The sequence below is a fragment of the Scyliorhinus canicula genome, chromosome 12 (assembly GCF_902713615.1).
Source record: "Scyliorhinus canicula chromosome 12, sScyCan1.1, whole genome shotgun sequence".
NCBI classification, from domain to species: Eukaryota; Metazoa; Chordata; class Chondrichthyes; order Carcharhiniformes; family Scyliorhinidae; genus Scyliorhinus; species Scyliorhinus canicula.
In genome coordinates this window covers 21,031,240-21,050,504 of record NC_052157.1, presented here as the reverse complement: position 1 = coordinate 21,050,504, position 19,265 = coordinate 21,031,240, and the positions used below count along the sequence as shown (strand labels likewise).

Below are 19,265 nucleotides of genomic sequence, written 5' to 3'. Positions count from 1 at the left end.
TGGGGAAGACAAGATGGCGGCGTCCGGAGGTCCTGTAGGGAACAAAATGGCGGCGCCCATGGGGCGCACATTGCGGGGGTGGGACAAGATGGTGGCACCCATGGGCCGCACGTGGACTGAGGGGGAGGAGATGGCGGCACCCACTGGCCGCACGTAGCCCCGGGTGGAGAAGATGGTGGCGCCCATTGTGCGTTTGGCAGGGGGGAGGGGCGATAGCAGCGAATGCGCGGGCCTGGCACACTGCTGCGAAGTGGCCCTTTTTGCTACAAGACGTGCAAGTGGCGGCGCAGGCTGGACAGTGTTGGCATGGGTGCTTCTGTTGGCCGCAGAAGTAGCAGCGGGGACCCCCGGGGTGCACAGATTGGCGTGCGGCGCAAGCATATTGGCTAGGCAGGGCCCCAGCTGGGGGGGTCATTTGCGGGGTCCAGGAAGGATAGAACGGGTGGGCCGCGTGGCGAGGGGGGTAGGCCTGAACATTACAGGATGCAACCGTCATGGAGAGCGCTAAAGTTTTTGTCTCCACTAGGTCGAGCGTGGCCCCTTCCAGCAGTCGTTGTCGGATGGGGTCCGACCCAATCCCCGTTACGAACGCATCTCGCATGAGGAGATTAGAATGTTTGGTGGCTGTAACGGCCTGACAGTCACAATCCTGGACAAGTGGGATTAGGGCCCGCCAGAAGTCTTCGATGGACTCACCAGGGAGTTGAGAGCGAGTGGCGAGTACGTGCCTGGCGAAGAGCGTGTTCGCTTTGTGCGCATAGTTTTTTTTTTAGGAGTGCCATCGCTTCCGCGTAATTCGGGGCGTCCTGGATCAACGGGAGCACGCTGGAGCTCAACCTGGAATACAAGACCTGTATCTTCTGAGCCTCCGTCGGTGTGGGGGTCGCTGCATTGATGTAAGCCTTGAAACAAGCTAGCCAGTGATTAAAGTCCTTTCTGGCATCGGGCGAGTGCGGATCCAGCTGCAGGCGATCTGGTTTGATTCTGATATCCAGCTTGTTGAAAATCTGACTGCAATAAATTGATGCACGATCAGTTGCACAAAAGACTCAGATTGGATACAACTGTGGCTTTATTGCAGTCAGATGCGTGGCCTCCTGCTGCAGCTGGCAAAATGGTAGATCAGTGGAGGACAAGCATATTTATACACCTCCTAGTGGGCGGAGCCAGCTGGCAGGGGCTACCAGAAAACCTGTAGTGCAGGTCCTACCTTACATCCCCTAATACGGGCAGCACGGTAGCATTGTGGATAGCACAATCGCTTCACAGCTCCAGGGTCCCAGGTTCGATTCCGGCTTGGGTCACTGTCTGTGCGGAGTCTGCACATTCTCCCCGTGTGTGCGTGGGTTTCCTCCGGGTGTTCCGGTTTCCTCCCACAGTCCAAAGATGTGCAGGTTAGGTGGATTGGCCATGATAAATTTCCCTTAGTGTCCAAAATTGCCCTTAGTGTTGGGTGAGGTTACTGGGTTATGGGGATAGGGTGGAGGTGTTAACCTTGGGTAGGGTGCTCTTTCCAGGAGCCGGTGCAGACTCGATGGGCCGAATGGCCTCTTTCTGCACTGTAAATTCTATGTAAAAATAAAATACAGGTGCACACAGTGGTTCACCACAATGTTACTGCTCACTCTCTCAATATATACCTTCAAAATCATTGCACATCATTCGCCAGGTCCTCTGTCCCTGCTCTCTCCTGGGGCCGAGTTTTCACTTTGAAGTGGGAAATGGTTGTCAAAACTGTTTTGGGATCCAAACGCTGCCTCGGGTGGGAGCAATTACACATTCAGATTTTAACTGGAGCACCCTCTTAATTGGCATGGAGACCGGGGGCGGAATTCTCCGACCCCCCGCAAGGTCGGAGAATCACCCGGGGCCGCCGTAAATCCCGCCGTGGCCGGAATTCTCCGCCACCCGGGAATTGGCGGGAGTGGGCCGCGATAGGCCGAAGTTCCGCCGCTAACAGGCCAATCCCGCTGACGTGGTTTAAACCATCTCTGGTGCCGGCGGGATTGGCGGCGTGAGCGGGCTCCCGGGGGGGGGGGGGGGTGCGATCAGACCCCGGGGGGTGCCCCCACGGTGGCCAGGCCTGCGATCGGGGCCCACCAATCGGCGGGCGGACCAGTGCCGTGGGGACACTCTTTTTCTTCTGCCGCCGCCACGGCCTCCACCATGGCGGAGGCAGAAGAGGCCCCCCCTACCATGCATGCGCCGGTGGTGACGTCAGCGGCCGCTGACGCACCGACAGATGCGCTGACCGGCAAAGGCCTTTCGGCCAGCCCCGACGCCGGGCGGCGAAGCGCCAAAGGCCGTTGGCGCCGGTTTTCGTGCCACCGGCGGAGCGGAAATCACTCCGGCGCGGGCCTAACCCCTGAAGGTGTGGAGAATTCCGCCCGGTTCTCTGTCTAAATTAAGAATGGCAGGCAGGCTCTTGAAGCTAGAGGGCCTAGCAGAGACTTTCCAACTTCGGAGAAGCAGGAACCTGCAAGAAAGGGTCAATAACTGAGAGGGTGCTTCCACGTGAAGGTGCCTCTTACCCATTCCAGATCAGAGAACTTATAGTGCAGAAGGACGCCATTTGGCCCATCAGGTCTGCAGCGGCCCTTAGAAAGCACTCTTCTTCAGCCCATGCCTCCACCCTATCCCCGTAACCCGGTTTCACCAGAAATCACACAGTAAAAGAAACCAGGCCACCATTGAGGGGGGAGGTGGAGGGGGACGGGGTGGGATGTCCTTCTCCCAGTGTGGCCTTTGGCTATAAGCAAGCAACGTGGTTCTCTCAACCTGCCTGGCGGAAGTGGCACCTCAGCCTGTCATTGGGTCTCCATGGCCAGCTAGCTAACCTCCCCCCCCCCCACCCCCCTTTCCCCCGTCGCACGGAGAAACTGAAGGCCAACTGGAAAATCCCAGTCAGCCCCCTTTAAGAGCCCTTGCCATGTTGAGTGTGAGCTTTCTGTACATTAAACAAAAGTGAGTTAGTGATTTTATGGCAGACCGGCACCATAACTTTAGAACATTCCCTCAGAGAAAGAGACCAATGAATCTGTATTTGCTGCACGAGGTGGCAGCCTTTTCCAAACATTAACAATATTAATGCTGTATTCCCACTGTAGTGACAGGTCTGAGGTTCCACTCAGGCAGTCATCCATTTACGCTGCACATGAGGAGCTCTTTGCACACATGGTTACATCGGCAAATACCATTCCCTCCATGTGGCTAAATTTAAGGCAGCAAAATACCTGGATTGGGAAAGGGTGAAAAGGGAGTTTTTGAACTTGAGGGCTAAGAATTTGGGCTGGAATACAGTGGAATTTTCTGGCCCATCCTGCCTGCGGAATCTTCCGGTCTTGCCCAAGGTGACCCCTGTAACGGGGTTCCCGGCAGTCAGGCCTGTGAGCAACGACAATGGGCATTGACTTCTGCGGGTCGGGAATTCAACGCCGCTGGAATACACACAGGGTAGGGGCTGGTCAATCTCAGCCACCCTCTTTCATGGAATCCACAGTGCAGAAGGAGGCCATCCGGCCCATCTAGTCTGCACCAGCTCTTGGAAAGAGCACCCTACCCAAGCCCACACCCCCACCCCACCCCCATAACCGAGCAACCCCACCCAACACTAAAGGCAATTTTGGACTAAGGGCCATTTAGCATGGCCAACCCACCTAACCTGCACATCTTTGGACTGTGGGAGGAAACCGGAGGAAACCCACGCAGACACGGGGAGGATGTGCAGACTCCGCACAGACAGTGACCCAGCCGGAAATCGAACCTGGGACCCTGGAGCTGTGAAGCAACAGTGCTAACCACTATGCTACCATGCTGCCCATAACTGAGAGGGTGCTTCCACATGAAGGTGCCTCTCACCCATTGAGGATCATAGAATTTATATTGCAGAAGGACGCCATTCGGCCCATCAGGTCTGCAGCGGCCCTCAGAAAGCACTCTTCTTCAGCCCATGCTGAGACCCCCCCCCCCCTAGAATTGCAGTGGTAGGGTGAAGAAGACCCGTTTTCAATCTACGGCAGAATTTCTCCCTCTACCGTATAACGTATTTACAAACTCCAACCAGCTGAGAACTAATCTGAGGCACCATGGAGACACTTGAGAAGACCCCAAGAGGTCCCCGGAGGAAGAATGTTATTCTCGGACTGGATTGATTACTTTTAGGTGATTCCCTTTGGAAACCGCTCCCTTTGGAGCTAGCTACAAAACTACTGGTATCTTGCCTTTGGCCTGGGATTGGGACTCACCACCCCAACCTTGTTGAAGCCTCTAGGAACCCTCCCCCTCCAATTGGTAAGTCCCTCCCCCCCCACTCCCATCCATCCGCCCCCCCATGGACCCAGCCGAACCGTGGCACTGCAAACCTTTTTTAAAATATAAATTTAGAGTACTCAATTATTTTTTTCCAATTAAGGGGCAGTTTAGCATGACCAATCCACCTACCCTGCACATCTTTGGGTTGTGGGGTTGAAACCCACGCAGACACGGGGAGAATGTGCAAACTGCACACGGACAGTGACCCAGGGCCGGGATTCGAACCCGGGTCCTCAGTGCTGCAGTCCAAGTGCTAATTACTGCACCATGTGCGCCCATCTGGCACTGCAAACCTGGCTCACGGGTACCCTGGTCATTAGGCTCATTTAAATACGGTAGCACAGTGGTTAGCACTGGTGCTTCACAGCATCAGGAACCCGGGTCCGTTTCCCGGCTTGGGTCACTGTTTGCATGGAGTCTGCATGTTCTCCCTGCGTGAGTTTCCTCCGGGTGCTCCGGTTTCCTCCCACATGTCCCGAAAGACATGCTTGTTAGGTGAATTGGACATTCTGAATTCTCCCTCTGTGTACCGAAATGTGGCGACTAGGGGATTTTCACAGTAACTTCATTGCAGTGTTAATGTAAGCCTACTTGTGATATTAAGAAAGATTATCATTATTATACACGCAGATCTGTATCTTGCCTAGTGAGCGCGAGATCTGGATCGTGCCGGGCGGAGAGAGATGGTTAACTCGCAATCGGCCTGACCTGACCCCAATTTGGGGTTCTCGCACGAATCATCCGTTGTGTCCTGATCTCCGCATCAGTCACTCCATTGTCCACCTACTGGCAGAAATCTTGAAAAACATAATTCTTCAAAAATCTGTTTGCTGGATGATGCCATTCCTGAAGATGTCCGCACAAAACCCACAAATTCCAGTAAGTTGGGGTGGCAAGGTGGCGCTGTGGTCAGCACTGCTGCCTCACTGCGCTAAGGACCTGGGTTCAATCCTGGCCCCAGGTCACTGTCCGTGTGGAGTTTTCACATTCTCCCCATGTCTGCGTGGGTCTCACCCTCACAACCCAAAGATGTGCAGGGTAGGTGGATTGGCCAAGCTAAATTACCCTTAATTGGAAAAAGAATTAAAAAGCAAATTTTAGTAAGTCATTTTTTTGCATTCTGTAACTAATAAGGATTTCATAGAATTGGAACATTCTCTTCCTGGACCTGGTACATAGTTCAAGTAAAAGTACAACCAGCTCTATGTTGTTTTATTCAAATAAACCTTTCGACAAATGTTTCTTTCAGTTCAAATGGTACTTTTTGATATTGCAAACATAAAACTATGCAGGAATTTCACTAAATAAACAGAAAATTCAAAGAACAAAAGTTGGGAGTGGATATAAAAGCATCTTCACTTTTTAAAGTTGTTTTCAGCTGATATTAAATCAGTGTCTTATCAGAGTCCACTTGCCAATAATTCCACACTCTCTTCTCATTAGGTATAAATTGTTGTTTCCTTTACATTCGGTATTCATGCAAATTGTCCTGATGGGTGCAAGACGAGAAGCTTTGACAACATATGCTTTTTTTCAGCAATATTTGTGTTATGATATTGTTATTTCAACAGTTATCCTGGTGTAAGGGTCCTGTGACTTTAGATGCATTCCAGGGTGAGATTCCCTTTTTGCTGTGCCAATTTCTGCTGAGTTAGCATACCAAGCTTACACTGAAACACACTGGCTCAGCAGCTTCTAGTCTGGCCTGTAAGCTGGTGCAAAGGGTCCATTGCCACAGATGTGAATCGAGTTTCTTTGTGAATATTCAAAGACTACCTCATTGACAACTGAAAATGGTAGGTTTCTGTGGTGGGAGATAGATGCAAATCCATTGGTGTAATTTCCAAACACAAGAATAAAAGATAAATGATTCTTTCTTGTACATAGAGGCTTAACAAAAAAAAGTGCAATATTACTGAAAAAAGATTCTTCAACTCTCTGCACAAAGCAAAATATACCTCAATCCTTTCATAGTTTTGCATCGGGAGAGACAGTAAGTACTTTGTGCTAAAACCTATCCTTCCAACCTTTGCTTGTCCATCAACTGATGTTATTTATTCGAAACAAACCTGTTGGACTTTAACCTGGTGTTGTAAGATTTCTTATTGTGCTCACCCCAGTCCAACGCTGGCATCTCCGCATCGATGTTTTTTATATTCTTGGATAACGTTCTTTTATTAATGCAATGAATCAATTCTATATGCATCATTACAATAGCCAGTAGCCAGTTGAGAAGCTGTAAGGGGCTGGATCTTGCTGGATCGAGGCATCTTGTGGCATAGGATGTTATGTAGACATTGTTTTGCACTATGATTTTCTGGAAGTGCGGGTTGATAACAGCATGGTGCTGGCAAGGGGTACACAGACTTTTCTGGTACTTAGGGAGGAACAGCCTTTCTCCTCCATCAATGACAATTAACGATTGGGAAAATAACGGAGGAACAACTAAGAAGTTTTCAAAAATTAATTTTACAGGATGTGGGCATCGCTGGCTCGGCCAGCAAATATTGCCCATCCCTAGTTGCCCTTGAGATGGTGTGGTGACTTCTTGGACCACTGTGGTGCCTGAGGTGTAGGTACACCCACAGTGCAGTTAGGGAGGGCATTCCAGCATTTTGACCCAGCGGCAGTGAAGGAACGACCGATATATTTCCAAGTCAGGATGGTGAGTGACTTGGAGGGAAACTTCCAGGTGGTGGGGTTCCCATGTGTCTGCTGCCCTTGTCTTTCTAGATGGTAGTGGTCGCAGTTTTGGAAGGTGCTGTCTCAGGAACCTTGGTGAGTTCCTGCAGCGTCTCTTGTAGATGGTAACCTGAATTAGAATCAGGTAAAGAAAAAGAAAGTGTGAGTGAAATAAATAATGTATTAAACTGCAGTAAAGGGACAGAGTGGAAAAGAAAATAATTAAATGTGTTAATTTTAAAATGTTCTAACATGAAGATTGAATATGTTCTTATTCCCTTTCTGGAGCAGAGAAGTTGATGTTAGCAATTAAATTATTATTTCATGGGGTATCAGCATCGCTGGCAAAGCCAGCATTTTTTGCCCATCCCTAATTGCCCTTGAACTGACTAGACCATTTCAGTGGGCAGTTAAGAGTCAACCATTTTGCTCTGGGTCTGGAGTCACATGTGGGCACAACAGGCTGAAGATAGCAGATTTTCTTCCCTGAAGGGCAGGTGGGTTTTTAATGACAATTGATGACAAATTTTATTTCTTTTTTAAATTTAGAGTACCCAATTCATTTTTTCCAATTAAGGGACAATTTAGCGTGGCCAATCCACCTGCACATCTTTGGGTTGCGGAGGCAAAACCCACGTAAACACGGGGCAAATGTGCAAACTCCACACGGACAGTGACCCAGAGCTTGGATCGAACCTGGGACCTCGACACGGGGAAGCAGCCTCACACACAAAGCAAAAGTCAAAGCAGCACAAATCAACCCGCAAAATGCTGGAGCTTCCTAACTCACAGTGTGTCCCTTAATCCCCTGAATTTGCAGGTTGATTGCGTTGTTAGTACACGATCATTTTTCCATCAAGATGCAGCCTTGAATCAGCAATGGCCACCCAGAGATCGACAGGTAAAGTGGAGGCAGACAGCCTGGAGGCAGGCAGGCTCTCTGGACACAGATCATCTGTAGGGGTGGCTTTAGCACAGTGGGCTAAACAGCTGACTTGTAATGCAGAACAAGGCCAGCAGCGGAGGTTCAATTCCTGTACTGGCCTCCTGAACAGGTGGTGGAATGTGGTGACTAGGGGCTTTCACAGTATCTTCATTGAAGCCTACTTGTGACAATAAGCGATTATTATTATCTGGGAGGAATCTGTTGATGGAATCCGTCATAAACTGGAGATATACTGTTACTGCAGGTTAGTTACAACTCTGGAAACAGCCTTGAAAATTCTATGGACTGTTTAAACAGATGTCAACGATGATTTTTTAAGTAAAGTACTTAGCACAAAAGAGATTATCTCCCTTCTTTACGTGCAGCAAGCCCACACACATGGGTTAATTGTCTCCATAGGAAACTTGCCCAGATTTATGACTTAGTGTTTACACCACAACTGGCTATTCTACCCACCTGATCTCTGGCAGCCCTTGGTCTCACACGAGCCTCCTCGCACTCCTCTTATCTATCCACATATCCATCTATTCCTTTCTCCCTTTAACTGCAACTGCCTAATATAATCACCTCAACCTTTCCTTGAGGTAGTGAGCTCCATGTAGCTACTACTCTTTGAATAAAAACATTTCTCACAAATTCACTGTTGGATTTTTAGAGACTCTTTTGTATTTTGGTCTCTCCCATCGTTGGAAACATCTCTGTGCCGACGCTATCAGACAGGCACTTTAATAATTTCAAGGTGTGGCTTAACCAAGGTTCGCTGCATGTTTAGCGTAACAGGCTCGATTCAACTAATTGGGAACAAAGTCCCATTGCGAGCGCGTTTAGCCACGTGTTTCCCAGTGTTCAACGCGGCCGCACACAGCCCCGTTTTGTACACTGGGGAGCTCAGCTCGCCAGAACTCCCCAGTGATCGACAGGACACAAAAAACTGCCAGCTTGGCACCTTGGTCTCCCAGCTTTTACCGGCCTCACTGCGACGAGGCGAGCTGCTTTTCAGGTGCAGCGTGGCTGCTGGATCACACCCCCAGTCTCACTTTTTAAATTCTATCCCTCAAGATTAAACCTTACTAAGCTGTGTCACTACATAGATCTCTTTGCTCCTCTAACCCATTTAAACCTTTTTTTTTCGAGCAGTGTGTGACCTCCTTATTCTTCCTACCAAAATATCATACCTCACACTTATATGTACTGAAATTAATTTTACAATTACATTCTGCAGGTTTGTTACCATCCTCTTTTATCTGGTCGAAGTCTTCCACAGTCTTATTTTTTTCAATATAAATTTAGACTACCCAATTCATTTTATTTTTCAATTAAGGGGCAATTTAGCGTGGCCAATCTACTTACGCTGCACATCTTTGGGTTTGTGGGGGTGGGACCCCATGCAGACACGGGGAGGATGTGCAAACTCCACATGGACAGTGACCCAGGGCTGGGATCAAACCCGGGTCCTCAGCACCGTGAGGCAGCAGTGCTAACCACTGCATCACCGTTACGCCCCATCTTCCATAGCCTTAAACTATACTTTAATACTTACTATCATCCACAAATTGCGAAATTGTACATCTGATTCCCAAGAATTTTGATTATTCTTTCATGGGATGCAGGCATTATTTGCTAGGCCACATTGCTTATCCCTAATTGCCCTGAAGATGGTGAAGACTCGCCTTCTTGAACTGCTTTGTGGGCAGCACGGTAGCACAAGTGGATAGCACTGTGGCTTCACAGCGCCAGGGTCCCAGGTTCAATTCCCCGCTGGGTCACTGTCTGTGCGGAGTCTGTACGTTCTCCCCGTGTCTGCGTGGGTTTCCTCCGGGTGCTCCAGTTTCCTCCCACAGTCCAAAGATGTGGCGGTTAGGTAGATTGGCCATGATAAATTGCCCTTAGTGACCAAAAAGGTTAGGAGGGGTTATTGGGTTACAGGTGGAAGTGAGGGCTTAAGTGGGTTGGTGCAGACCTGATGGGCCGAATGGCCTCCTTCAGCACTGTATGTTCTATGCTGAAGGCCATTTGATGCTGGTACACTCAAAGTGCTGTTAGAGAGCGAATTCCTGGATTTTGACCCAACGGTGAAGGAATGGCCGATATATTATGGTGTGTGGCTTGGAGAGGAGCTTTCAGGTGGTGGTAGACCCATGCATCTGCTGCCCTTGTCTTTCTAGATGGTAGAGGTTGTGGGTTTGGAAGAAGGAGCCTTGGTGAGTTATTGCAGTGCATATTGCAGCTGGTACACGTGGCAGCCACTGGCAGTCAATGGTGGAGGGAGTGAATGTTTAAAGGGGTGGCTGGGGTGTCAATCAGGAGCCCATAGCGTTTATGTGAATTATGAACAATTGTGGTCCCAGCACCATTTCTTGCGGAATTCTATTTTCCACCTTTTGCCTGTCTAAATAACTATCCATAACCACTTAGTATCATTTCCATTCTGTATCAGCCTGCTATCCATTTCGCCTTTTATTTGCTGAAAGTATTTTTACAAAAATCAATTATTTTAATCTTAAAAATAAATTCTTTATCACCAGCTCAGTCCTGTAACTTGGGCGTCTACACATCGTCTTCCTTTGCGTCCATGAAAAGGGAACTTATATTTCCATCCTTCCACTCGATCATAATCTCCCCAGGTTTGGGTGAGATTTTGGGGGATGACCTGTATGGCGCCTGGTCCATGAAAATGTAGGCTTGTTTGTTGGCCTGCAACATCTGGTCAGTCTCTGCAGAGCTGTCAATTTCATCTGCAGAGTTGCCAATTTTATCTGCAGGCTGCGCCACCATCTTCTGGACTGGCTTGCTCGCTGTTGCATTCCTGTTCTCCAGTTCACTCAGTGCCTTAATCTTTTTCTTCCTGCAATATCATGGGGATAAGAAGGGACTGGTGAATTTTGGCCAAGTACAGAGAAAAAGGACTGAGACGAAGATTATTTTCTTCAACAAGAACAACAGAAATGAAACATCCGAAGGTTCGTCACAGGAGCACCAGAGCACAAAGTATGACACCGAGACACAGGAGGAGAGATTAGATCAGAGGACCAAAGACCTGGTCAGAGGTGGGTTTTTAAGGAGAAAAGTGAGATAGGGAGATGGAGATGTGGAGGGGGGGGGGGGGAATTCTGGAGCTTGGGGCCAAGGCAACTGAAGGTATGGCTAATGGTTTAGCTCTCTGGGCTAAATCGCTGGCTTTTAAAGCAGACCAAGCAGGCCAGCAGCACGGTTCGATTCCCGTACCAACCTCCTCGGACAGGGGCCGGAATGTGGCAACTAGGGGCTATTCACAGTAACTTCATTGAAGCCTACTCGTGACAATAAGCGATTTTCATTTCATTTAATTTTCAATGATGGAGCAATTCAAATTGTAGATATAACAAGAGGCCAGACTTATGATAGAGAGGGGTGAGGGTATGGAGGGAGGGGTGAGGGGCATGGAGGGATTTGAAAACAAGGATGGGAATTTTAAAATCAAGATGTTGCGTCACCAGATGCCAGGAGGTCAGCGAACACAGGGGTGATAGGGGAGCGGTCTTTGCTGTGAGTTAACACATGGGCGACAAGAGTTTATGCAGCTGGAATGTGGGAGATCAACCAGAATTGTGTTGGAATAGTCAAGTCTAGAGGTGACAAAGACATGAATGAGGATTTCAGCAGCAGTTCAGCTGAGACAGGGCTGAAGTTAGGGGATGTTAAGGAGTTAGAAATAGGTGGTCAGAGCACGACGACAAAGTCGCAAACACATCTTGTGAATTAAATCTGACACAAAGTTGTGAACAGACTGGTTTAACCTTAGACTGGGAGGGGGCTGGAGTCGGTAGCTAGGCCTATTGTGAACAGTCTTCATGTCTCTATGTATTAGCAAGCGATTCAAACATCTCTATGGTATTCTGTTGCACAATGCTTATCCCGAACATGAAAGGGTTGGGGTACAAGAAGTTTCAAGATGTTGGGGTTCATTACCCTCAATAAGAGGTGACTGTGCATGAATCGGAGAAAGATATACCAGATGGTTAACGATAAAGGTAAGGTTAATCTGGAGCACCATTATGTCAGAATATTCGATCAAATGGGTATAGATGAAACTGGTGAAAGGGCCATTTTGGACAGATGTCAACAAGAAGCTCCTCACACAAAGTGAAGAGCACCTGAACATTTCTCCCATCTAAAAGTTTTTCGCAGGGTATGAGGAGAAGGGAAAAGATTTTAATATTCTGACTAAAATAATCCAAATGCCCTCCCTCATTCATATCCATCTGCCGTATTTGATTCTACACCACTTTACTCGTTAATCATTGCTTTCATCTTCAATTCCTGTTAGGTTTTTAATTGTCATTGCCTGGTTCTCTTTTCCACATAAAATACTTATTCCCAATTAATTGAGCCCATTCAAACAGAAACCTTGTTCAATTAAAGATCAATTTAAAGTCTTTAGCCTATTACTGATAGTTAAAAATTATAGACACTTTTGTTCCACATTTGTGAATTAATTTTTTATACTGCGTTCCTCTAATTTTATCCTTTCGCACATGGTTTTTCAACGCGTGGGTCATGACCCGCGGGTGGGTCCTGGGCAGATGTCAGGAGGGTCGCGGAGCGATCGGTCGCTGCATTCCATTGGTGGTACCAATCACGGGAGAAGCATCCAATGGCTGCTACCGGCATTTAAATTGTGACTAGTGGCCGCTAACGGCTTTTAAATGAGAACGAAAAGAGACTGTTTGCAGTCTTCCAACCATAGGCAGCAGCAGTGAGATGGTCACGCGCCCTGCACATACACTTGATGTCTTGCACCATGTCCGTACATGCGTTTGGCACAAAACCACGGAGGCGAGCTTCTTCCGTTTTCTAGCTGGTAGCAAGTAAGGCAAGGGGACTGTGAAGAAGGATCATTTTGTTATAAGAAAAAAAGGGCCAGAGACACAAATCGGCAGTGTACCCACTGGCCAGGTTCTCATATCTGAATCAGCTGGAGAGAGCTGCACAGGAGAGTCCAGGGCAGGACAGCTTAATGCTCGTGTTGGCTCTATAGAGTGCTCAAGGGCCTCTGAAGAAACTTAAAATCTCGAACAAAGCATGGTTTTGTTAAATGTGCCCATGCAAAGCCCATGTGTGTCATATGCAGGAAACCACGGGCAAATGAGGGGAAAAGTTTCAGATTTTGAAAGAGAAGTAGTGGGTGGAAAATGCCCTTTGTGGTTGTGACCCCAGAGCCAGTTATTAACTTACAGCTGACTCCACATGAAAAGACTATGCTGCAGTACCTGACCTGTGACAGCACATTAAAAATACGCCAAAAGTCCATGAGACTGTCAGCATTCTGGAATAACACCTCCCAGGAGTACCCAGTGCTGAGTAAAACAAGTAGTTTGTTGCTATTGCCCTTCACGATAACATACATGTGGAGGTTAGACATTCTATTCTCACAAAGGTGAAGACAGTACAAAGGAACTGGATGAAGTTTGCACCTGATACGCGCATCACCCTCTCCTCCTGTGAACCTGATTGGACTGAGTTTGTGATGATCAAGCAGGCTCCCCTTTCGCATTAAAGGTAAGGGAACATGACATGGGTCGTGAAGGCCTGCCAGCGCCGGTCGCAAAGGTCGGCCGGTTGGCAAAAGTGGGTTCCGGGAAAATTTGTTTGTCCACCATTGGCCCCTACACCTTCACTGCCTCGGTCCCAAGTCCTGGAAGTCCCTCTCTAACACTCTCCATTTCACTTTTTTTTTAATGGGCTCTTTAAAACCTAGCATTTTGACAAATCTTTTCGCCGTCTGCTCTAACATCCCCTTTTGTTGTTTGGTGTCATATTTTATTTTAAAATGCACCTGTGAATTTTCTGGAGACTTTTTCTTACACTTGAGGCACAATATCAATACAACCACAGGTTGTAGCTGAGGTTGAGGCCAATTCTTGGAACTACCTCCATTATTCCCATTTGCCAGCAATGAAGACTTGCCTTTTATGTAATAGTTCAAACATAGAAAAATGTCACTCAGCGCAACTCCAATCAAGAGTTGGGCAGAGCAGAATTTTCCGGGCTCCATCCGGCTACATGGCCCTGTAATACTTACATATTAAAGAAATATTTTCATACTGTGAGCACGCCAACTAACAGCCCTCAATTAGAAATTACTCTCAACAAATCTTTTCTTCCCAACGACAATTTTAGCATTCATTCTTTTGGTTTCATGCATTTCCTACTCTCGCTAAATAAATAAACGGGACAATTCACCGGGGAACTGGTCTGATTGAACCTTGTAATATTTGGTGGGATTTTCCAGTCTTTCCTGCCAGTGGATTCGTCCGGGCAACCCCTGCCACCGATTTCCCCGGCGGTGGGATGGGCGAGTGGTGAAAATTGCCATTGAATCCGCCGGGACTGGACGATCCCACCAATGTCAAGCTGCCTCCGCTGTGGGAAAACCCTCCATGGGGAGGGGGCTGCATAATTCTGGCCATCGAATACGAGTGTTCCATCGTAAAATTATTTGCAATATAGATTTCAGAATGAACAGTTCTTTCAGTTATCAATCTATTTTACTGCAGAAAACAGAAACATGAGGAACGTTTTACAAAACATCAAGCAATGCACTTGGAAGAAAACGGCAAGGTCTGACTTACTGGTTTGCCCTTGAGCATAGAGCCAGAATGAGGAATCCCAGGAACAGGGCAATGGATGCAAGTGCCAACATAGCATAGTTCCAGTTAGTGGCTGTAAGAGATAGAGGGATTTCAATCAAATTATATAGGCACACGTGCTCAATGGAATGAAAAATTTGTTCCTTGTAGTAACTGGAGACAAAGCAATTTGTAAAGGCTCATGTAGGCATAGACAGCCACAGGACCTTTGTGCAATGTGCCTTGACTAGACAGTCTTAAACTTGGCGGTCACAATCTCAGGATAAGGCGTCAACCATTTGGGACTGAGATGATGAGAAGGATTTCTTATGTTCTTGTGACCACATTGCCAAGCACGGCCAATTCTGCTCAGTACATGGTCACTGACGTTGCTGAAGAATAGTCCGAGGTGACTATCCCTCATACATTCCCTTCTTCCTTTGCGACCAGACCTTCATTTAGCATCTCCCCACAATGCACGGATGACCAGATGGCATCAGGTGAACACTGTGGGGACAGGCTGGTCTTTTGACCGTGCGGCATTTTGCAGGACACTGAACTACCAAGAAATTGTTTCAAACATTCTTCATTAATGCGGCACCCATAAACCACATCACAACCTTGAGAGCACAAATTTTTAAAAAGTACAAATTCTGGGAATATTCTGTAGGTCTGCTAGCATTAGGGGCGGCACGGTGACACAGTTAACGCTGCTGCCTCACAGCGCCAGGGACTGACCTCGGGTGACTGTGGAGTTTGCACATTCTCCCCGTGGTCTGTATGGGTTTCATCAAGGTGCTCTGGTTTCCTCCCGCAGTCCAAAAGATATACAGGTTAGGTGGATTGGGCATGCTAAATTGCCCCTTGGTTCACAAAGATGTGTTGGTTACGTGAGGTTACAGGGACAGGGTGGGAGAACGCTCCTTCGGAGGGTCAGTGCAGACTTGATGGGCCAAATGGCCTCCTTTTGCATTATAAGGATTCTGTGATCATTTTGACTGAGTCCAATCTCAATGCTACAGCAGTATAATGACTATGCCACGGGACTGGCACTCATGGGAAAATAAAGTTAAACCAGACATAGCAGCTTGAGATCCTCGAATTATGTTTAAGAATAAAATCTGGGAATAAGAAGCTGATGTCAGTAACTTTGATATTGAAGCTGTTAGATTGTTGTAGCAGCTCAACTTCCTGGTTCACTAATGTCCTTTGGGAAAGGAAAACCCCACTGCTCTAACCTGGTTCGGCCTACACCTTCCGTCCGACACCAACGTGATTGATGCTTAACTCCTCTCTGAGGGGGTCTAGCAACAGGACCATCACCCTCTTCTCAGGCCAACCTGTGGTGGGCAATAAATACTGCCCTTGAACGAATGAAATAAATTAACTCTCCATTTCTGCAATGGAGATGGCTGCCCCATTTCATATTGTTCACTTCAATGGCCTTCCCAGGTAATTAATGGGCGGCCCAGTGGTACAGTGGTTAGCACTGCTGCCTCACAGCTCCAGAGACCCGGGTTCTTTTCCGACCTTGGGTAACTGTCTGAACTGTCTGTGTGGAGTTTGCACTTTCGGCCCGTGTCTGCGCGGGTTTCCTCCGAGTGCTCTGGTTTCCTCCCACCGTCCAAAGACGTGCAGGTGAAAAAAAATGAAATGAAAATCGCTTATTGTCACAAGTACATTTCAAATGAAGTTACTGTGAAAAGCCCCTAGTCGCCACATTCTGGGGACTGTTCGGGGCGGCTGGTACAGGAATTGAACCGTGCTGCTGGCCTGCCTTGGTCTGTTTTAAAAGCCAGTTCTTTAGCCCTGGGCTAAACCAGCCCCTAGGTAGATGGATTGCCCATTGTAAAATTGCCCCTTAAGTGTTGAAAAGGTTAGGTGGGATTACAGGGATAGGGTGGAGGCGTGACTTAAGTAAGGTGCTCTTTCCAAGGGCCAGTGCAGATTTGATGGGCCGAATGGTCTCCTTCTGCACTGTCCTTGTTCACTAATGTCTTTTGGGAAAGAAAAACTCCACTGCTCTAACCTGGTGCGGCCTAAACCTTCCGTCCGACACCAACATGACAATTCCATTAGTAGCACCACCCAGATGAACAATTCTTATTCCTAACTTTTAAAATTATAACTTGTAATTTACTTAACCCTCATTTCTCTTCCCTTATAGACTTCAACAAGCATCTGGATATATAGAATAATATTGTGTTAAACTGCTCATCTCCCGAGAATTGTAGATGTGTTGCTGATGTTGACTATGAATATATATATATATGTTTTTTTATTCATTCATGGCTTTTGGGCGTCGTTGGATGGGTTGGCTCATCCTTAATTGCCCTTGAACGGAGTGGCTTGTTAGGTCTTTCTAAGGGCATTTAAGAGTCAACCACATTGCTGTGGGTCTGGAGTCACATGTAGGCCAGACCAGGTAAGGACGGCAGATTTCCTTCCCGAAAGGACATTAGTGAATAAAATGGTTTTTTACAACAATTGACAATGGTTTGATGGTCATCATTAGACTTTTTTATTCCAGATTTTTACTGAATTCAAATTTCACCATCTGCCATGGCGGGATTTGAACCCAGGCCCCCCTGGGTCTCTGGAGAAAAAAAACAGTTAATGTTTCAAGTTCGTACATTAATTATGTTTCTCTCCCTACAGATGCTGCCAGACCTACTGAGTTTATCCAACATTCTCTGTTTTTGTTTCAGAGTTTCAGCACCTGCAGTATTTTGCTTTTGTTTTCATGCTCTGGGGGCAGGGGTTCAAATCCCACCTTGGAAGCTGGTGAAATACATATAACAAATATAACATATAACAAATCTGGAATGTAAAGCTAGTCTCCGTAATGACCGTGAAACTATCGTCAGTTGTTCACTGAATCCCTACAGTGCTGAAGGGGGCCATTTAGCCCATCGTGTTTGCACCGACCATTCGAAAGAGCCCCCTACCTAGGCCCAATCCCCTGCTCTATCCCGTAACCCCCACCGAACCTTTCGACACGAAAGGAAAATTTATCACGGCCAATCCACCGAGCCTGCGCAACTTTGGACTGCAGGAGGAAAGCAGAACACCCGGGGGAAACCCACAAGGACACGGGGAGAAAGTGCAAACTCCACACTGGCAGTTAGCCAAGGCCGGAATTGAACCCGGATCCCTGGTGCTGTGCCACTATACCATCCAAAGAAAAGGAGGAGCCAATGAGCCCCTCATTTTCAAAAAAATTTATGTTGTCACTGGATCTATTGACATTACAGTCTAACCCATGTTCAGATGCCAGAGTCGAATTTGAAAAAAAAAAAAAAATTTAGAGTATCCATTTTTAAATTTCCTACGAAGGGGCAATTTAGCATAACTAATCGACCTACCCTACACATCGTTTTGGGTTGTGGGGGTGAGACCCACGCAGACACGGGGAGAAAATGTTCGAACTCCACATGGACAGTGACCCGGGCTGGGATGGAACCCGGGACCTTGGCGCCATGAGGCAGCAGTGCTAACCACTGCGCCACCGTGCTGCCCATGCCATAGTAGAACTTTGTGTTTGTATCCAAACAGTTGTGGGTATGGATCCTTTGCAATGGGCAAAGAAGGGGCATGAATTCTGTTCAATCATTTAGATCTGCTGTTCCTGGGTCACTCTCTGCTGGTGCCATTCGCAGTGTAGTGTAACAAGCCGATGTTTATATCTCAGTTTCAGAAACTGTGGAACTGATCAGGTTAACTTACTGGAGAAAGAAATGACCTCCATGAACATTCCTCCTCAAATTTTTTAAGTGACCTTGAACGGTCTGAATCACCAAACTTTAACAATGTTACATAATTAATGAATTGGTTTGTGATGTGCAAGATATGTCCACATCATCCAATCTTGAAACATTAACTGTTTCTCTCTCTATTTCTCTCTCCACAGAATCATAGAATCCCTGCAGTGCAGAAGGAGGCCATTCAGCCCATCGAGCCTGCACCGACCAATCAAAATAGCACTCGACCTAGGTCCACCCACCCGTCCATACTGCCCTATCACTGTAACCCATTGCCTAACCTGCACGTCCCTGGACACTAAGGGACATTCTTAGCATGGCCAATCCACCCAACCCCATCTTTGGACTGTGGGAAGAAACCGGAGCACCCGGCGGAAACCCACACAGACACGGGGAGAATGCACAAACTTCACACAGACAGTGACCCAAGGCCGTAATTGAACCCGGTCATTGGCACCGTGAGGCAGCAGTGCTAACTACTGTGCCACCGTGCCACCCTGCTAAGTTTTTCCAGCATTTTGTTTTAATTTCAGATTTCCAGCACCTGCAGTATTTTGCTTTTATCCACACGATCAAAGTTTTAAAATCAAGGGACATATATTAAAAAGAAAATAATAAAGTACACTACGTACAATCCTCCATTGGATGAAGTAGTTGCTTGGCTGTGGTAGTTTCTTCCATTTTCGTTTCATTCTGCCTTACGTCACTGATGGTCCCACCAACCTTTTCTTTAAATTCCGTTGACAACATTTGAGTCTTTGCTAATGTTATCTCTAGGTTTCCTGTTCAATGCAATTAGGAAATATTCGTTAAGGATTTATCTTTACACAGAATCCAAAAGCCACAACACCGCCCATTGCAAATCAACGTCATCAGTGGTTCAAGATAGCCCGAGACAGAAAGGCGTAGGTTTAAATCGCGCTCCGAAAAACTGCAGAACAAAATCAGGGCTGATAA

General features: G+C 47.3%; 1 protein-coding gene across 5 annotated transcripts in view; it reads right to left on the bottom strand.

Annotated features, from left to right (window-relative positions):
• Positions 1-5,507: 5,507 nt before the first annotated feature.
• The window catches only part of si:cabz01068815.1 (solute carrier family 51 subunit beta), a 71,733-nt gene continuing 57,975 nt past the window's right edge, over positions 5,508-19,265 (bottom strand). For 3 of the 5 annotated variants that reach the window (XM_038813838.1, XM_038813842.1, XM_038813841.1), the window contains 4 exons: positions 18,941-19,090; positions 14,551-14,641; positions 10,462-10,784; positions 5,508-7,123 (listed from right to left, as the gene is read on the bottom strand). In XM_038813838.1, coding sequence (XP_038669766.1) covers positions 10,487-10,784; positions 14,551-14,641; positions 18,941-19,090 — 539 coding nt within the window. In that variant the 3' untranslated portion in view covers positions 5,508-7,123; positions 10,462-10,486. The remainder of the gene's footprint in view (positions 7,124-10,461; positions 10,785-14,550; positions 14,642-18,940; positions 19,091-19,265) is intronic. The other 2 variants (XM_038813839.1, XM_038813840.1) reach the window with 2 other exon arrangements.